This window comes from Enhydra lutris, unplaced genomic scaffold, assembly GCF_002288905.1.
Source record: "Enhydra lutris kenyoni isolate GAN:26980312 unplaced genomic scaffold, ASM228890v2 scaffoldscaffold25, whole genome shotgun sequence".
In the NCBI taxonomy this organism is placed as follows: Eukaryota; Metazoa; Chordata; class Mammalia; order Carnivora; family Mustelidae; genus Enhydra; species Enhydra lutris.
Genome location: NW_019154109.1, coordinates 7,198,649 through 7,217,531, shown reverse-complemented (window position 1 = coordinate 7,217,531; position 18,883 = coordinate 7,198,649). Strand labels below are relative to the sequence as shown.

Sequence of the window (18,883 nt, the reverse complement as noted above, 5' to 3'; positions counted from 1 at the left end):
CCTGAGCTGTCCAATACGATAGCGTCATAGGGCGATTTATATTAAAATTAAAATTAAGTCGAATGTCACACTAGCCGTATTTCAAGTGCTGGGCAGTCACATGTAGCTAGCTAGTGGCCACTGTGCTGGACAGCACGGATATAGAACGTTTCCACTATCAGAAGTTCCACTGGGCAGAGCTGGATTCTGGACAGCAATAATGATAGGGGCCTTGTGGTTGAGATGTTCCTGAAGAGGCCAAAGGAACAACTTGGAGAAACAGAAGAAGGCCCCTTCTCTGTAGGCACTTTTCTAGATGGGGCTGCGAGAGCTCTCCCACCCGGGCTGAAGACAAGCGATCTTAGTTCCCATTCGTACACCCATCCTCCACATGCATCACCCAATGTCACCTCTCCACCTAATACATGCGTTGGGCGGGGGGTGGGGGGTAGGTTAGGATTTGTCTGGGGAGCTCCCTGCAGAGAAGGGAGAAGGGCCTCTGAGATGAAGCGGGGGACTCCTTTTCCAGCGGGGACCTGGGGCACAGGTGGGCAAGTCCAAGCCGACCTCTTGGTGGCAGCCAGATCTCCATCCACTAGGCTGGAACCGGGGCGCAGGAAGAGGCCTCCTCCGGCCCTGCCCCAGGCCGCCCAGGGAGAGCGGCCCACGCCGATGCAAGGGGAAGGAGGCTGGCCATCGCGCGGGCTCAGAGGCCGGGGGAGCGATCCCCGCGCTGCGGGCCCTGGGACCCGGGTGGGGGCGGGGAGGGGAGGGGAGGGGCGGGGCTATCCCATGCCCCGCCCCCGGCGTCACGGCCTCCCCGAGGGCGTCACCCCCGCCCCTCGCTCCAGGTAGCGGCGGCCGCGGAGCCCGCGGCGGCCCGCGGGCCGGGGCGGGGGCGGGGCGGGGGCGTTCCCGGGCCCCCGCCCCGCGGCCCGCCGCCCGTGATGATGTCACAATCGCGGCGGGCCACGGCGTTCCCGGGTCGGCTTCGGGCGCGGATCGGAGCGGGCAGCGGGCTCCTGAGTCATGGACTTCCCCTGGCCCCTCCTCTACCACTCCCACCGCCGCGCCGGGCCCCCCCGCAGGGGCTAGCGCTCGCGCGGCGGCTCCGAGGGGGTGGGGCTGCTGGGAATGGCTGTGCCCCCTTCGGCTCCTCTGCCGTGCTCGCCCTTTTACCTGCGGCGGCAGGCGCCGTGCCCGCAGTGCTCATGGGGCATGGAGGAGAAGGCGGCGGCCAGCGCGGGCTGCCGGGAGCCAACGGGCGCCCCGAGGGCCGCCGCCGTCCCTTGCTTCGGCATATCCGTGGACCAGGACGACATCCTCCCGGGCGCCCTGCGCCTCATCCAGGAGCTGCGGCCGCATTGGAAGCCCGAGCAAGTTCGGACCAAGGTAGCCGAGGGGGCGCGGAGCCGCGCCGGGGCCCTGTCGGGGCTGGAGCGGGGATGCGTGAACGTCTGTCCGTGCATCCTTCCGGGTGGCGGTCCCAGGGGTGCGCGGCCGCTGTGCAGGGCAGGGTTGCAATGGTGGTTTGGGTGTGTATTTTGCTCCATCTGTTCTGGTCCCCAAGCAGAGCCAGGCTCCCACCTTCCTCGGCCACCCACCCCCTCCCCTGGTCCCCACACCCCCCTCCTCCCGGGGGCTCGTGGGCAGCCCGGAGGTCCACCTGCCCACCGTCAGCATGCTGCGCGTGCGGGCCCCACCCCCTGTTGCCGCGCGCCAGTGCCCCTCGCCGCCCGAGGAGCGCGCGGCCGGCGCTGAAACCTGAGGAGGCAGGAACTTTTAAGGGAGCCCCCCCCACCTCCGCGCACACATACACACATACACACACACACACACCCCTGCCTTCTCTACCCCGTGGTGGGAGCAAAGTCTCCAGGCTCTGAGCGGGTCCCAAGAGCCACCGTGTGGAATTCCGGCTTAGCCCAGGGCCCCTGCGCCGGATGGAAACCCTCCCCGTCGCCCCAGGCTCAGGCTCTGCACCCTCCCACACAGGGGGGCCTCCTCATCCCCAGCTGGGCACATTCTCCGGGACACAGATGTGGGCAGAGCCTCCCACTGAGGAGCCTTGGGCAGACCCCCCAGCTGATCTGCATCCTCTAAAGGGTCTTCTCCTGCTCACCCTCCCCCGACAGCCCCTCTGGGAGCTGCTTGTGGAGGAGGAAGTCCGGAGCTGGGCTAGTTCTGGAGTGTCAGGGGCTCCCTGCTGCTGGGCCTTCAGGGTGGGGAGAGGCCAGGTTCCCCCACCCCAGTGCAGAGGCTGACAGACACCTCTTGGGGGAAAGATGGGTGGGTAGCATTTTCGAAATAAAAGACGCGCTTCAGTTGTAAGACCCACAAGGCATTGAGCAGGTCTGAGGTTAATTTCAGCACTGAGGGAACATGCTATGTGCCAGTCCTTCCCCTCTCTGGGCCTCAGTTTCCCCACCTAGAATTAGTTCGGATGTCCTTTAATCCCCTACTGGCTCTGTCACACTGTGCCCTGTCAATTCCATGGTTCAGTCCTCCTTGTCACCGTACCCAGAAAGTCTAGTCTGTTTACCCCCACCCCAGCCCATGGCTTCTTGTCTTTTCTGGTTTGGAACTCAGAGGCCCTAAGGAGCTCTGACCCCTAAAACCCTCGGCTGAGTTCCAGCCTCTGTAAACTCCGCACTGCCGTGGCTGGATGGGGTGTGGGGTGCAGCAAAGAGTCCTGAGCCCGGCAGAGGATGAGAGACAGCTGGGTCAGGATGTACTTGTCCTGGGCAACTCCTGATCCTCCCTGGGCACAATCTGGTCCATAGAGATTTCTTTCAGGGATGGAGGGGTAAGAAGTGGGGAGGGGGCTTCTCCCACCAAGGAGTGTGGAAATTCCTCTACTGCCAAATCCCATCTGCTAGAAGCAGACCCAGGAGAGGTGAGGGTGCCTGGTCTGAGGTTTTCTTGTAGAACTCAGGCTCTCCCAAGCACTGAGGAGGGTAAAGCATTAGGAACAGTGCTGAGCTCCCGAAGGATGGTGGGGCAGGGTTCTGCATGGTTGTGCTGGGCATGCAAATGAACACCCCTTGCTGGAGGTGGGGAGCCATGGGCATGGGCCAGAACAGAGACCCTGCCCCACACGCCCTTGTGCTCCCCCTCCCCATGCCAGCGCTTCACTGATGGCATCACCAACAAGCTGGTGGCCTGCTACGTGGAGGAGGACATGCGGGACTGCGTGCTGGTCCGGGTGTACGGGGAGCGCACTGAGCTGCTGGTGGACCGGGAGAATGAGGTCAGGAACTTCCAGCTGCTGCGAGCACATGGCTGCGCCCCCAAACTCTACTGCACCTTCCAGAATGGGCTGTGCTATGAGTACATGAGGGGCATGGCCCTGGGACCCGAGCACATCCGGGAGCCCCGGCTCTTCAGGTGAGAAGGTGGCCCGGTTTACCATTCATTTCCACGATTCCTCAAGCCTTGGTCAACTTCCTTGGCATAGAGTGGAGTCCATGAATGAGTCATAAGGTCTGTGAACTTCCTGAAATTGCATGAAAATGTGTGTTTGTGTGTGCGCACGCGTTGCTCTGCAGAGAGGGGCCATCGGTCTGTATGGATTTTCAGTGGCATCCGCTGGAAAGGTGACCTGCTTCTTAGGCAAGTGAGAATTTGGTGAACCTGGGACCAAAGGATCTACTTCCCTAAATGCAGCAGGGCTCTGCTTCCTGGCTTCATGTCTCCGCCCTTTGCCCACCCCACGTCTGACCTGGAAACATCTTGAAGCCTTGGAAATGAAATCTGAGCCAAATCCCCAGAGCGCCCAGGATTTCCTGCCCCTCCCCTCCTGCCAGGAGCTCAGGCATGCTAGGAGAATGGGCCCTATCCAGGGGGAGCCTGGGTTAGCAGCCCAGAAAGACACCAGCCCTCCCCCAGTCTGAGCTCCGTCCAGGTTCCCCGACAAAGTGGGAGCCCAGGTTTGGGAAGCTGCCAAGGCTTCCTTCCTGAGGTTCACCAGAACCCATGATCCCTTGGGAGCCCCTCCCAGTGCCTGGATGTGTAGCGCCCAGGAAGCGGACTTAACCTTTAAGCACCGTGGTTGCCTCTGTGAGGTCTGGAAGGGGGAGAACTAAAGAGGAGCCCTTAGTGCCTTTTCTCTCCTCTAACCGTTGTGGGCACGGAGGTCAGGCCCTCCCTCCCATGCTGCCGCTGCCTGCGGAGCCCTCTGGCCAAGCGAGGTCCCCAGGCCGACCGAGGCTGACTTCTGATCCTGGAAAGCAGCACAGGGGGCAGCCTGGGATCCTCCGGTTCAGTCCCATCCCCGCGAAGGAGAAGGCACTTTCCAGATACCCAGGTGAAACAGTAAAAGGTCATCTAGGGAGCAGACCAAGAAGTTTTTGCTTCCTCACCTGTTACCTAGTTAACCCCAAGTAAGTGCACCTGGCCCTATTTGTGGAGACAGATGGGCCCCCCAGGGACTTAGAAGGGACTCTGAGATGCCTTCCCTCTAGTGCTCCCTCTGGGGCTGGTCAGGCTCTGGGGTATTTGTGTTGTATGTCTAGTTGTATGTCGTATCTGTGTGTGTGTGTGTGTGTCTTTGTCTGGAGTTAGGGGGACGTGCAAACCTGTCCAGTGGTCTTCTCCGGCTCCTGCTGAGTGTCCTGCCTGGAAGCAGGCGGTCAGAGCAGGGTGGGGGCCCGGGGAACCGTGGGCTGGCTTCTCCCACGCCACACTGCTGGCACTCCTTCAGTCTTGTGTAAATAAGCTCAAATACTGGCACGTTGTCCCTGGGTCACTCCCAGTGTCCGGCCACCTCTGGGAAGTGGTACCGTTCCTCGTGCTCTCGTGGAAACAATTACCATCAGGAAGATTGAAGATGGATGTGGGTTCGATAACAACTTTACACTTGGGGGAGAGCCAGAAACTGGGATAGGTGTAGGAGGTAGGCTCTTCCCTGATGATTTTTCCAAGGATAGCCCGTTATCTTTCTCAGGGGAAGGTGGATCTCTGAGGGAAAGGCGAGGAGGAGGCCTTGGGGAGCCACGGCCTCTTGTTCCCCTGAACCCCACCTCCCAACCTCTGTGAGGCTTTGCAGCACAAAAATGCTGAGTGTTGAGGTGACTTCCATTGCTTTTTCAGACAACAGCCCTATTGATATTCAAGGAAACGCTCTGTTCATGCTCTAGTCGGAATCTTCCTTCGGGAAGGAAAGGCCTGGGTCTCAGGTCTCTTTCCCTGCCTCGCCTAAAACCCTGGCGGGCTCCCTCCTAACCCCGGGGCCTCTGGCCTCTGAAAGCACAGCCTTCTGTGCTCACCCTCTTGTGGCTGCCACGCCCCCTGCCCCCTCCGCCCTTCGGGAGGTGGGAGCCTGGGGGGCTTCTGGAGGAGACCTTAGCCTGCCCTGCTATCCTGTTAGGTGACAGCCTGCCCCTTCCCAGGACCTGGCAAGGGGAGGGGTGTCCCTGGAACAGCTCAGTAACAAGGTTTCAAACAGCCAATGCCTTTGTTGTCTTTCCCAGTGATTATTATTCGAGCAACAGGCAGAGGCGAAGGAAGCTTGAATGTTGGAGGCTTGGCAGCCGGGTTGGGGGTGGGGCTCCAGAAGGGAGAGCTGGCAGAGGACTGGGGGAGCCCAGCTGGGACGCAGGGCCTCAGACGCTGGGGTCCTTATCAAGGCCCTCCCTCTCTGACCGGTCAGCCCTCCATCCGCCCCCGCCCTCTCCCAGCCCCCTTCCCCACCGCCCCCTCCTTCTCTCCCGGGACCTTGGATAATGTCCACAGGAGAACTTGAAAATAGAACGCTGGTTTGTTTTGCGTCCTTGGCACCCAGCCGCCAGCATCAACTCCCTGCTGCTGAGGAAAGGGCTGCCCTGGGCCGGCCTGCTTCCCTCCCTACCTTGGCCAGGCTGATAAGAGGCGGGCATTTCTTCCCAGCCAGGCATCACCACCCCCCTCATTCCCTTAGTGCCCTGCATTCACCTCCCCCTGCGGGCATGGATCAGATGGGTCCACTGCCCCCATCCCCAGGTGATCCTTCTGTCCTCACGGGTTGCTGTGGGTACATGACCTTGGGGTGGGGCAGGCTCACTGACCCGTGGCCAGCGGCCCGCAGCTTTGCCTTCCTGCTCCCTGAAGCAGCCTCAGCTATGGTTCTGGAAAAGTCGCTGCTGGGCTAAAGGCCTGACATCATTTTCAGACCCTCCTTCCGTAGGAGCAAGAGTCCCTCAAAGAGCTGTCCCACACTCAGCCCTCTGGCTGGCCCCAGTCGTCACCCTGTTCGAGCCCCTTCTGGTCAGGAGGGGCTGAGCTGGGATGGGCCTGCCCCACGCTGATCCTCTCCCCTTCCTGTTTTCTGTGTAGGCTAATCGCCCTAGAAATGGCAAAGATTCACACCATCCACGCCAACGGCAGCCTGCCCAAGCCCACCCTCTGGCACAAGATGCACAATTATTTCACCCTTGTGAAGAACGAGATCAACCCCAGGTACAAAGATCTGGGAGGGTTCAAGGCTGCCCCTGTCTCTGCTGCCTTTATGGGCTCCATCCCACCCCCACCCCCTGGAGGCTGAGGGGCTTAGGTCCTGACTGCTGAGTCTCTGTCTCCAAGCAGAGCTGGGCTGATCGACTGAATCTCAGGAACCTGGATCCACAGCTTTACGCCTGTGTGCTTGTGTCTCACTGAGTCTCTGGTTGTGGTAGAGATGAGGGTTGGGGACTATGCCTCCCCTTTTACTTAAAGGAGACTGAAGCTCAGAGACTAGGCTTGACCCAGGATGTGGGGCTCATGGGGTGGGGGTGGGGGGGCAGGGATCTGTTTCCTAGCCCAGGGCCCTTTCTACCTAAGCTGCTTTCTGAGCAACCAGAAGGGAGAGCCTGGCCTCTGAGAATGGAGTGAGACCAAGTTCACAGTCAGTCAAAACTCAGCTTGTCAGTTGACAAGCCCTTGGGACATCAAGACTCTTACTACTTGCCTGGACGCCTCTCGTCCCCACATGCCCCTGGGGACCCTGCTTCTCACTTTGTTCACACTGACAGCTTACCATTTCCTCACTGCCCTTTCCAAGGATCAGTACTCCACCCATCCCGACAGTGCCTTTCCCCAGGGAAGACTGGGCTCCCAGACAGCGGCCTCTCCAGCCAGCAACCTGAAAGTCCTTCTAGCCTTCGGCTGCCTGGCTGTCCCCAGCACAGCCTTGAGTGCTGTTTCCCCTGCAGGGAAAGGCAGTAGTGAGTCTCTGATCCCTCCATGTACCCTACTGGGTTGAACATCTCCCTTGTTCCAAAGGTTCATGGGAGTAGGGTATCTCCTTCTCTCCTCCAAGATGACAAGACAATAATTATCTCTATCCCAATCATGTGTCTGTCTGTCTCTCTCTCTCCCTCTCTCTCTCTCTCTCTCTCACACACACACACACACACACACACACACACACACACGTGACTTTATCTGGATCCTCCCACTTAATGATTATCAAGCCGTGCTTTCGGACTATTTGTCCGGGATGGCCCACATTCAGACCTTCGGTGCCAAATGTTATCTCTGGGACAAGGACTGCCTATCCCCTAGGGCTAAAACAGCACATGGAGAGCAGGACCCTGGGGTGTCTGAGTCAACAGGGCCCTCCGATCGTGCAGCCCACCACTTTCATTTAGTAGATGGATGAACTGAGGTCCAGAGAGGGGATGGGACTTGCCCAAGGTCAGTGGCAGCTCAAGGCCTAGAGTCCAGTCCTTTGTACTATTACCATGTAACCTTCAGGGGTGACCTTGTTGGGAGTGGAGTGGTCCTTGCAGAACTGACCACCTTTGCTCTTGTCATACCTTTGACCTTGGCAAATTGAGCTGTTTAACTTCTCAGAGCCTCTTTAAGGGACAGTGCGTGTCCTAAATGACCTAAGCTGCCCCAAGTGGGGCAGTGATGAGCAGTCACCGGGACAAGATGCAACTCATGAGCTCTAGTCACAGTCTAATACCCCTGATTTAGTCAATCCTGCCTTTCACAAACATCAACAGGGATTTAAAACAATGAAAAATCTAGACGTGACATTGGCCCTGCCCTCAAGGAGCTTAGGAACCATCTGGGTAAATAGGACTTGCCTTTGCACAGTGACAAAAGAAGGCAGGGTGTATAATGCATGTAGGTGGGAGAACCAGGGCTGGTCTTCCTGGCAGAGGCAGGAGGGGCAGAGCTGGGAAGTGAGGCCGCTCGGGCTGGCAGAGACGGTGTGAACTCACTTGGCTCATGGGTGGCAAGTGGATGAGGGTGGCTGGAATGGGCCTTCAGGAGAGATTGGAAAGGGCTGTGGGTGGTGGGGTGCAGAGGTGGGGTGGAACTAGACTGGGAGGACTCTTTGAAGCCAGGTTAGGGAGCCAACATTTTGTTTAGCAGACAGTGGGAAGTCACTGCAGGGGTCTCTGAGCCAGGCAGGGACCATGACTGTGGTTTAGGACGAAGGCTCTCTGGTGTTGTAAGGGACAGTCGGGCGGGATTTGGGGAAGTGGGGATAGGGATTGGAGGTAGGGCGACCCACTCAGGAAGAATGAGCAAGATCCATGGGCAGCCTCATGGTGATGGGGGGGTGGTGGAGAGTGGCAGGTGTGTCAGGGACCCTGTGGGAATAGATTTGGTGGCCTTGGTGTTTGGTTGGGCATAGAGGGTGGGGGTGGTCCCTGCTTCGGGGGACCAGGAGGAGGTGCAGATGGTTGTGTGGTATCAGGGCAAAGGTGATGATCCAGGAAGCTGGGACACTTAGTCTGCTGTGGGAGAAGGTACTTCTGTCCGCCCATATCCGGAGAGCTGTGGGGACCTTTGGCAGGCAGCAGTGTTTTTTTTCTTTTTCTTTTTTTTTTTTTTTAAGATTTTATTTATCTATTTGAGAGAGAAAGAGCACGAGTGGGGAGGAGGGTCAGGAGAGGTAGAAGCAGATTCCCCACTGAGCAGGGAGCTCAACATGGGGCTCCATCCCAGGACCCTGGGATCACAACCCTGGGATAACTGAGCCCCAAGCAGCAGTGTTTTCATCAGGAACCCTCAGGCTTCCCTGGGATGGGGTGGGGGGGCCCTGCACCCTCATCCTGCTGCCTCTGAGGGACCAGGGAGTAGGAGCAGCAGGCTGCCTGGGGTGTGACCGTTTCTGTGACGCGGTGGCGGTTACTATTTTGCCAACCCCACAGCCTTGAGAAAGTCTAGTGGTGTCAGGGCTAAGGGTAGCAAAGCTGGCAGGCTTTCAAGTGGCCCGCGGCGGGAAGCGGGGCAGCAGAGGGAGGCTGCCCAGGGAGATAGAAGGCCTGGATGGCTCCTCCAGTAACCATCTGCATGGCCTTGGGTTGGGTAAGGTGGGGGTCAGGCGGCGGTCAGGGCCTGGGCAGCACGTATCTTAGATGTCAAAGACATGTTTTTCAGGCTGAGACCTGGGCAAACCAAAGGAAGCCTCCTAATTCTTATCTTTAGATGGTCTTGGAGCAAGAAAAAAAAAATCTTGAAGGGTATCTTCTTAAGGAGAGCCAATACTGAAATGCGTTTATGTAGACCGGGCGACCCAGATAAACTCTGGTAAGGATAAAGGAAGGCCTCCCCTTATCATCCCCGGCAGGCTACCCCCCAGCTCAGAGCGGCCTGTGCAGAGCCTCTGAGGGGCACTGGGACCCTTGCAGTTAGGAGGTCTGGCTTGATTCTGCATCCCTGAACAGGCTGAGGTCTGCTTCCCTTAGGTGAGGGGGAAGAGGGTTCAGCTGTGCAAGAAACATCTGGAAGCTGGAAGGCCTCTGCTCTTCCTTGAGCCTCCATTTCCTTGACAACTTGGACGAGAGGCCTCAGATCCTCTTCAGCTTTGACGGTCTCAAAGCCTGGGAAGGAGCCTGCCGCTCAGCCCTTCCCGGGGGGACAGGAGGACGCCTTAGTCACTGAATGCTCTTTGCCACATTTTGGCCTCCGGGCCACGTGACGGGGGGACGGGGCATCCTTTGGGAGGATGGGGAGGACGGACGGATCTCACGCTCATCCTCCCGCACATACTCGGGCTGTCCCGGATAAGAAAGCAAACAGGAGCTACATGGAGACAGAACAGGAGATAAAACCCCAGCCTCCTCCCCTCCACCCATTGGTGGTTCTGGATTTTAAGGGCTGTGCTAACTGTTTGGCTTTTCAGTGTACACAGACCTGTGTGCTTCCTGGGGACCAAAGTTCAGAGCGTCCCAGCACAGTGTGCCCTCAACAGCCTCTCCATGGCCTCTGCTCCCGGCACCGAGGGACCCATTCATTCATTCATTCATTCCTCGACACAGGTTTCTTTCAGCAGTGAGACCTTAGGTACCACGAGAAGGGGTAGGGCAGAAAGAGGGGTGGCCTCTGTCATCTGTATTCCTGCATACAAGTTGTGCATGCATGCGTGGTCTGGGACACGGACACACATGCTCCTAGTTCAGAATGCAGGGGACAAGTCACTGGGGAGCTACAGAGCAAGTGCTCGACTGAAAGCCCTTAATATTCCTTTGGTCTTGGAGGAGTGAGCCCAAGAAGCAGTTTGTTTGCTTCCTTCAGTGGGCCCAAGTGGCCTCTCTGTGAGATGAGAAGTTAGCCTTTATGAGCTCTCTGGGCCTTTCCACCTGCGACACCCAGCTGCTGGAGGAGGAGAGGGACGGACCAGGAGTGTCTATGCTCCAGCCCCTCCGCAGGGCACTGTGAGGCCTCCCCAGTCTTGTTTTAGAGAGCAGACCTCTGCCCTCGTACTCGTCTGGAACAACTGAGTGCAGACACGCGTTGTCCCCTCCCGTCCTTCCTGTGCCTCCTTCCTTACCTTCCCCGCCCTCTCACGAAGTAGCAGGGACACTGTTGGATCAGGGACATGTGTGCTTTGCAAAAGGCTCTTACACCCGTGTTTTAATAAGCTGCTTAGGGTAACTGCAGGAAGTCAGGAGATCAGGACGTCTTAGTGCCAGACGACAAAGGTGAGGGTCTGAAGGGTGGCCCATTTGGCCAGGGGTCCCCAGCAGGAACAGGTAGCGACGGGGCCAGCACGCAGGGCTCCGGAGGCCCAGCGCCTGTCTTGCTGTCAGCCCTCCCCCTCACCGGCCTCCTTTCTTGCCGCCGCCCAGCCTTTCCGTAGATGTCCCCAAGGTGGAGGTATTGGAGCAGGAGCTGTCCTGGCTGAAGGAACACCTGTCGCAGCTGGACTCCCCGGTGGTGTTCTGTCACAACGACCTGCTTTGCAAGAACATCATCTACGACAGCACCCAAGGTACGCCTTCCCCGGCTCTGGCTGGGCCGCAGCTGGGCGACACCCTGGTGATCCGCGGCCTTCCGGCTGCCGTTGCTCAGACCGGCCCCGGGATGAGCAAAAGGCGACCTTCCGGTTTAGGTCTCACATTAACTTAAGAAAAGGGAGAAGGAAATACATTTCCACTTGGAAAAAATCTATGCCGTGGTCTGTGGAGGTCCTCCGTGTGAGGCCACCTGAGCCATCCCCCCTGCTGCAATACTCTGGGCTTTTGAGGACGTCTGGGGTGGCCCGGGCCCTCCTAGGGACAGAACCCTTCTGTGTGCCCCATGAGAGCTCCACCCCCGGGGGGCCCTGACCTTTACCTCTGCTCCTCGGCCACGAGGAGGACAGATGTCTTGAGTAGCCACCTGTGTGTGGACAGCTGGGGGGCAGGGGGACAAATGAACAGCCTCGAGGGCACCCCCAGGGAGGGCAGGTTGGGCTGGGTTGCCGCCATCCGGGGCATTCTGGTCTGTGGGGACTTGACCGGGCCCCGTTTCTCTCTCCCGGGACCCACCCTCATGGCCGCTGTCTTTCCTCACAGGCCACGTACGGTTCATTGACTATGAGTACGCCGGCTACAACTACCAAGCTTTTGACATTGGCAACCATTTCAACGAGTTTGCAGGTGAGAAGAGTATTGTTGTTTGTCTCGGTCCAAGACACTTTCCTCGTGATGGAGGGCCAGGTCCGGGGTGAGGATGGGGGCGGGGGTCTGCCCTCACTGCAGGGAGGCGTGACAGCCCGTCCTCCAAAATCTCACAGCTCAGGGAAGGGAGGCACAGCCTGCCTTGGGGGGTGGGCTCCAAGGCTCATGGTGAGGCCGGACCCGCACACAGAGCAGACCCCCGCCAGCCCATCGGGCAGTTGGGTACCCACCAGGACAAAGTCCCCTCCTTAGGATCCCGGGCTTGGCATGCGAGTTAGAAAAGACCCCTGGGGGCCTGGCTGGCTCAGTCGGTGGAACATGTGGCTCTTGATCTTGGGGTTATGAGTTCAAGCCCCACATCGGGTGATTACTTTAGAAAATTAAAAAAATTTAAGAAAAAGCCCCCTTCCTCTACCCCTGGTAGACAGGCTGGCATGGGCCAGGCACAGCCTCTGCCTGTCCCTTTGCTCAGGCTGCCTTCTGCCCAGCACTGCCTGCACGATCGTAAGGGTCCTGCCTGCAGAGGAGCAGGACAAGCTGGTGTCCCGAGGAGAATCGAGGTGGAACTTGCACACACTCTGCAACTTGACTGTCCACGTTCAAACCCTGGTTTGAGGCTTACTAGCTGTGTGACCCTGGGGCTGGTTACTTACCTTCTCTGGGCCTCTGCAAAGTGGAGGTATTAACCGTACCTCCTACTTCTCATCAGCGTGAGCTCCACACACAAGAGGAGCTCATGCTAAGCCTCCTACTGGTGTTCGCTGGCAGGGAAGCTTTCTGGTAGCTAAGGAGGCCGGCACCGGAACGGACGCAGCTGGATGAGGGGTGTCTGGTTGTGCTGGCCAGTTGAGGGAAGGCCCAGGCTGTACAATAGCAGCATTTGTGTGAAAGAAGCCGGGCAGGTTTTTCCGGCTTGAGAGCTTCATTGTTAAAGGATCTGATGGGGCCAGAGAGGCGACTCGGGGATGGAGTTGGACACTGGGGCTGGAGCGACATCGGGTAGTGTGGGGTGCTTAGGGGAATGGGGCCAGCCCCTGGGGCGCAGGACAGGTGAGGCACACCCAGGCCAGCTGTCAAGCCACCACATACCTCCTCCAGCCTCGGCCACTCCCCAGCCTAAGCCTGGCCAATTGTGTCCCATTGAGAAGCCCAGGTGACCAGGTCTGTCAAGCACTCATTGTACCTGAGTGTGTGACTTCCCAGGATGGCCACCAGCAGCATCTAAGAACCCAAGGGACAGTGGGGCCTCAGCTGGGCAGGGCCCTGGGCCTGTGGGCGCTCAGCTGCCAGACCTGCTAGCCTTTCCAGAAGGGATCATTCTGAAGCATCTTAAGCCTTCCTGCCCCACATGGAGCAAGATCCAGCTGGAATTTCTCCCAAGGGGCAGATTGCATTGTGCTCTCAGGTTGTGAAGGAAGGAGGAAGGCAGGGAAGGAGACTGGGAGCTGGGGAGGGAGCACTCCTGGGTTCTTGGGAGCAGGGAGACCCAGCCCTGGGAGGCAGGAGGTGAGCGTTCCATCCCTGACCTCCCCTCTCCATGGCTGCCTGGGAGCAGCTTCTGCTCTCTGGGGGTTTCTACACCTGCACCAGAAGATTCTTTCTCAGCCATCCTCTTGGGACCCCAGGAGATGGAGTGTGTTTCTCCAGGAGTCAGGGGAGCTTGGGAAGGACAGGGAGGAAAAGAGAGGAAGAAACCATGGGCAGGGCAGCCCTGCTCCTGTCTTAAGTGAACTGCAACTCTCCGTCCCAGCTTGAAGGCCAGCCTCTGCCACTGGGCCAGGGATGTGGCTGGGGTGCGTTAGGTGGGCTGGCAGCTCAAGGATTCAAGGGCAGGACCGGAAGGAATGGAAGCCACCCGGTCCGGGGTTCCAAGCCTGGCTGCATTTCTGAGTTATCTGGAGTTTTGGACACGGGGCTAGAGGTGCCTGGGAACTTCTTACCAAGCTCCCTGGGTGATGTTTTGAAGGAGCCAGCTCAACACTGGTCCAGGAGGCAGTAAGAGACCCACAATTCTAGATGGTAGACTCTGGCCCGTGGGCGGGAAGGCCTTGTGCGGGGCTCACTGGTCTGCATCCCACCAAAGAGGCGGCCCCGGGTGGGGTGCTGTGGCCGAGCACCTCCTGTGGGCCGTAGTTGCTCTGAAAGGCACAGGGGTACAGCGATGCTGTCTTAGGGGTCCCTGTCACACCCAAGATCGTGCCTCGCCCTACAACCAGTCTGCCTCGGCTTTCCTCCATCCCACGGAAAGCAGCACCCCCAGCTCCCCACACTGGGTAAGTTCAGTGGTTGACAGGCTGTATTCCTAGGCACAGCCCCACAGGACATACACAAAGGTTGAGGGGAGCAGGGGATACAGGTGAGCTGGAGTCGTCCCCCGCGCCCCAGGTGGGCCCACCTCTCAGCCACTGCCGTGTGGCCGCTTCCCCCTCAGGTGTGAACGAGGTGGATTACTGCCGCTACCCTGGCCGGGAGACCCAGCTGCAGTGGCTGCACTACTACCTACAGGCACAGAAGGGCATGGCCGTGACCCCCAGGGAGGTGGAGAGGCTCTATGTGCAAGTCAACAAGTTCGCCTTGGTAAGTGCCTTCACAGGGGTGGTGGTAGGGGGGCAGCAGCAGGGGAGGAAGGACCCACCCCCAGCTCCTCCAACAGCCCAGGGCAAAGGAAGCAGAGGTCAGGGTGAGAGGTGAGGTCCTAAGACCCCAGCCCCTGCTCCTGAACCTCCACCCTGGAAGTGAGGTCTGGGAAGAGCCCTCTTGGGCATCCCCAGAATACGGAGGTGCCCTCTTCCCTGCATTTCCCTACCCAAGTCTCTCCTTCCTAGGGAAAGACTTTCAAAAAAGAGCCCAGCTTCCTGTTTTAGCAGTTCTCTCCTTTGGAGAAGTAATTCTCTCTAGTGTCTAACTTTAGCCTCTCATGCTGCCGTTAAATGCATCTCATTTTTTTTTTTTTTTTTAAGTCTTTGGAGGAGATAAAGAATGTCAGTTCCAATCCTCCTTGTTAACGACCGCCACTGACTCAACTGCATATAAGTCTCTCCCATCACGCTCTTCCTGCTCAAATTACCGAGCTGTCAGTTCTCGATTAGGAGTGCCATTCATCCAGGGTACCTGGTTCATGGCCGGTTTCTTCCGGTGTGTGCCCAGGGGATTGCTAACTAGTCTTATTAACGCCAGCCTTGCAGAAGCAAGACAACAGGTCCACTGCCCTGAATTTCACAATACAGCGAGGAGCTTACGTAGAATCTTTACTTACCTGTCATTTTGGATTACCTCTCCTGTTTTCCTCATTGGCACAAAACTGATTTCCCATCAGGTTCTGCTTCTTAACTGTTCCACTTAGGCCTGCCTCTTGCTAAATGTTTTCATGTCATCACTGACACTTTGCTAATTGGTCTATATGCCCCTTGAAGTCCTAAAAAGTGGAGGTAGGTGCTGTGCAGCCAAACCCCGGCTGAGCAGGATGTGGGGTGGGGTGGGGGCCCTGGCTCGGGCTAGTCATGATGTCACCACTGTTTGCTCAGGGACAGCTGGGAGCAGGCTCTGGCTTCTTGAGCCTGGGGTGGTCTTATCCTAAGGGCTCCTCTGGTCAAGGAGGGAGCAGTTGACGGCTTAGAGCCCAGACTCAGGGCCTCGTGCTGTCACACCTACACTTGTTTCCCAGCCCAGCCCACCTACAGACAGAAGAGGTAAACGGGCTGGAGGACGTCAGTTAAGGGGGTCCTCCTGATGGGACTGGGCCTGTGCTCTGGGGCAGGGGTTCATCTCATCCTGGTGCCTTGGCCTTGAAGGCCCCAGGAGACTCCCCTGGGCAGGGGAGATGCCAGGAATGGAGCTATGCTTAGCATTAGAAGCACCATCCCGCGGACCCCTACCTGGCAGGTAGAGCTCTGCCTTTTTCTCAAGGGAGTAAAGCCCCCAAACGCTGACCAGCGACTTGACCAGCGACTGGCTCCATGAGGTTCCTGACAGGCAGGAGTGGTTGCCTTGCTGACTTACTCTGGTCCCTTTCCAGGCATCTCACTTCTTCTGGGCACTCTGGGCCCTCATCCAGAACCAGTTCTCCACCATCGACTTTGACTTCCTCAGGTGAGTGCAGAGGGCGAGTTGGGGCGGTGGGGAGTGGGGGAAAGGAGTAGCTCAAGCCAAGGGTGTAGGCGCAAAGGACAGTCCAGAGACAATGGTATCCAAAGTCCCTTCTTCTGCTCTGCTAACTTGTCCCCAATCCAGCCACCCCATATCCAATGGGGTCACCACTCTAGGGGAAACACCTGAGCCCAGAGCACCTCGCTAAAAGTAGTCAGAAGTTCTCGAACCTTCCCATCATGCCTCAGCAGATTCGCTTTCCCTCCTACATCTTACGACCTAGTTCACTGCCCCCCGTTCTGCAGCCACTGTTCTTAGCCACAGAGCCTGGTGGTTAAAGGAAGTGTTCATTTTATGGCAGAGGGGACAGAGTTCTTCCGGTGCGCAGAAGTGACTCTCTGAGGCCACTCGGGCGGTTTAGCGCTTACTGCGTGGGGTATCAGGCTCAGCTCCTCCCAGTGAGGTACTAGGGCTGACCCGGGGTCCGTACTGGAGTACTGTCTCCTGGCTCCAACGTCTCAGGTACACGTGGCCTCAAGGACCAGGAGTCGTGTGGTCTAGCCTTTCTCCATTCTGGTCTCGTCTTGTTGCCCTGTCTGCCCCCAACCCACCCACCCTCAGCTGGGAAGGAGACACTACTCCGACTTCACAATGTTCACAGTGACTGGAGAAAAGGCCAAAGACACATTTGAGGTCTCCCCCTCACACTTAGGATGGCTGTTTTGTATCAAAGAAACAGAAAACCAGCATTGGGAAGGATGCAGAAAATCGGAACCCTTGGCCGCTGCTGGCGGGAACATAAAAGGGCACAGCTGCTGGGGAAAACAATACCGAGCTCCCTCAAAAATTTAAAAATAGAATTCCTGGGCCACCCAGCATTCTCACCGCTGCGTGCGCAGCCAGAGTCAAAAGCAGGGGGTCAGAGATGTGCAAACCCGTGTCCATAGCCTTATTCACAAGAGCCCAGAGGCGGGAGCAACCCCATGTCCATGACGGCTGACTGGGGACACAAAGGTGGGCTACACACACGAGGGAGTGTTCCTCAACCTTTTAAAGAGAGAAAACCAAGTCACACGCTAGAACGTAGGACCTCTGAGGACCTGCTAAGCGAACGCCAGTCACAAACAGACCATCACTGTAGGATTCCACTTACGTAACTGAGTTAGTCAAGTTCACAGAACCAGAGCAGGAGGGCACCTGGTTGGCTCAGTCAGTACAGCATGTGACTCTTGACCTCGGGGTCAGGAGTTTGAGCCACACATGTGGTGTGGTTACTTAATTAAAAAAAACAAAACTAGAGTGGTTTTTGCCAAGCGCTAGGTGGGAGGGGGGTATAAGTTGCTGTTTAATGGGTACAGAGTTTCAGTTTTGCCAACTGAAAAAGTCCTGGAGGGCTGTTTATAAAGATGTAAGTGTACTTTACACTGCTGAACTGGGAAAAAAAAAAAAGCATTTAGGGAAGGGCTGCTCCAGTCTAATCTAAGAAAAATAAAATAGTTGGAAGTTAAGAAAAAAAAAACACATTCTCCTGCCTGGGGTGGAGCTGGTGAGACTTGCTCAGGGTGTGAGTCCCCCACCCCGGGGCGGGCCCACCTGGCCTTCCTTCTCAGCCGGGCTCCCCTGCTCTCCCTCCCGCAGGTACGCAGTGATCCGGTTCCATCAGTACTTCAAGGTGAAGCCTCAAGTGTCAGCCTTGGAGATGCCAAAGTGACCAGCTTCCCCATCTCTCCCTTACCCACCTGCCAGGCCAGACCCGTTCTCCGGGGCTCGGTCCTGCTCTGGGGTCCGCCCCCTTGGACAAGGTGGGAGAGGGGACAGGTGGGTGTCCAGGGAGAAGGCCCCACCCCTGCTGCCAGCCCCCGCCCCCGCCCCATGGAGGTTGCTGGAGACCACGTTCTTTTGTTTGGAGGGGCTGATAGGACCCAGCTCTGGGGGTCCCCTTCACCATGCCAGATTTGGGGGTGGGAGTGCCTGCAGTCAGCCAGGGCCTGGACCACAGCCACCCCTGGGAAGCCCGGTATTCCTGGCCTCAGGCCACGCTGGAATCGGGGCTGCCTTAGATGTGTCTTCGACCTTCCTGGCTTGGGGACAGGGGGAGGTGGGAGGGCTCCTTTCTACCTCCAGTGCCCTGAGCCTCCAGCCCACCTCCCCCTGCGCGCCCCACGTGGGAGGTGCTGACGAGCCCAACCAGCATCATGCCGACTCTGACAGATGGATGCACATGTCTGGGGCGAATGATCTAGAACTAGGGTTAACGGCTCCCCAAAGCCACCCCATCCGAGATCCCCTCCCTTTCTCCAAGCCAGATCCAATCAAACCACCCTTTCCCAAACCTCTGCCCCAGGACCTGTGTTCCCCTCCCCTCCCCTTTTTGCTCTGTGCTTGTGTTCTGTCCCTCTGCCACCTGCTGGGAGGGAAGGCAAGGGAGTGGTGCCCTCCTGGGCCTCCAGAGCCCAGCTCGGCTTTGTGCTTGGCCAGAGCAGGGTGGCCACCACCGTGGCCAGCAGCGTCCCACCTTGATCCCTTCCCTGCCCTCCAGGCCCTCGTTTCCAAGGATTTGTCTCTCCCTCTTCACCTTTTGTCCTGACCCAAAGACTTCCCACTAGGAAATGAGTAGTGGGAGTCAAGGGGGTGGGGCTAGGGACTTCGGGGTTCGCCGTGCGGCCAAGAGCCTGGGTAGGATGGGTGGGTCATGAAGGTGCTGAGCAGCGGGTCCTGGTCCCCGACTCTCTCGACGGCCTCCACCTCCTCTCGGCCTCCTCCACCTCTCTGCCCTCACAGCCTCCAGGCTCTGGCCTAGGAAAGTGATTCATTTGTAAATTATCATGGTTTTCTGCATTAAAATGGCCATTTCTGGACCACTCTGTGTCTGAGTGCCGATGGTGAGGATTTGACTTTGACATAGAGGGTATAATGGACTAGTTCTCCTACAGTGGGTGGTAGGGGTGGCTGCACCCGCT

At 57.9% G+C, this 18,883-nt stretch overlaps 1 protein-coding gene across 2 annotated transcripts; it reads left to right on the top strand.

The window, feature by feature from the left end:
• Positions 1-1,097: 1,097 nt before the first annotated feature.
• On the top strand, positions 1,098-18,026 carry LOC111151078 (ethanolamine kinase 2). Of its 2 annotated transcripts, XM_022508825.1 has the most exons (8): positions 1,098-1,371; positions 3,107-3,366; positions 6,292-6,414; positions 11,025-11,167; positions 11,733-11,816; positions 14,269-14,414; positions 15,853-15,926; positions 17,562-18,026. In XM_022508825.1, the coding sequence occupies exons 1-8, from the start codon at positions 1,114-1,116 to the stop codon at positions 17,632-17,634; spliced, it is 1,161 nt and encodes a 386-aa protein (XP_022364533.1). In that variant the 5' UTR covers positions 1,098-1,113; the 3' UTR covers positions 17,635-18,026. The 2 variants fall into 2 exon arrangements, with proteins under 2 accessions (XP_022364533.1, XP_022364534.1); XM_022508826.1 differs by lacking the exon at positions 6,292-6,414 and having other exon boundaries at positions 17,562-17,719.
• The last annotated feature ends 857 nt before the right edge of the window (positions 18,027-18,883 follow it).

What these genes read in the sequence shown, in the direction of transcription:
- LOC111151078 (XM_022508825.1), top strand. Translation starts at nt 1,114, where the DNA reads ATGGCTGTGCCCCCTTCGGCTCCTCTGCCGTGCTCGCCCTTTTACCTG. An exon ending in CATCTACGACAGCACCCAAG is followed by an intron (nt 11,168 to 11,732) that starts GTACGCCTTCCC and finishes CTTTCCTCACAG; the next exon opens with GCCACGTACGGTTCATTGAC. An exon ending in CCATTTCAACGAGTTTGCAG is followed by an intron (nt 11,817 to 14,268) that starts GTGAGAAGAGTA and finishes CTTCCCCCTCAG; the next exon opens with GTGTGAACGAGGTGGATTAC.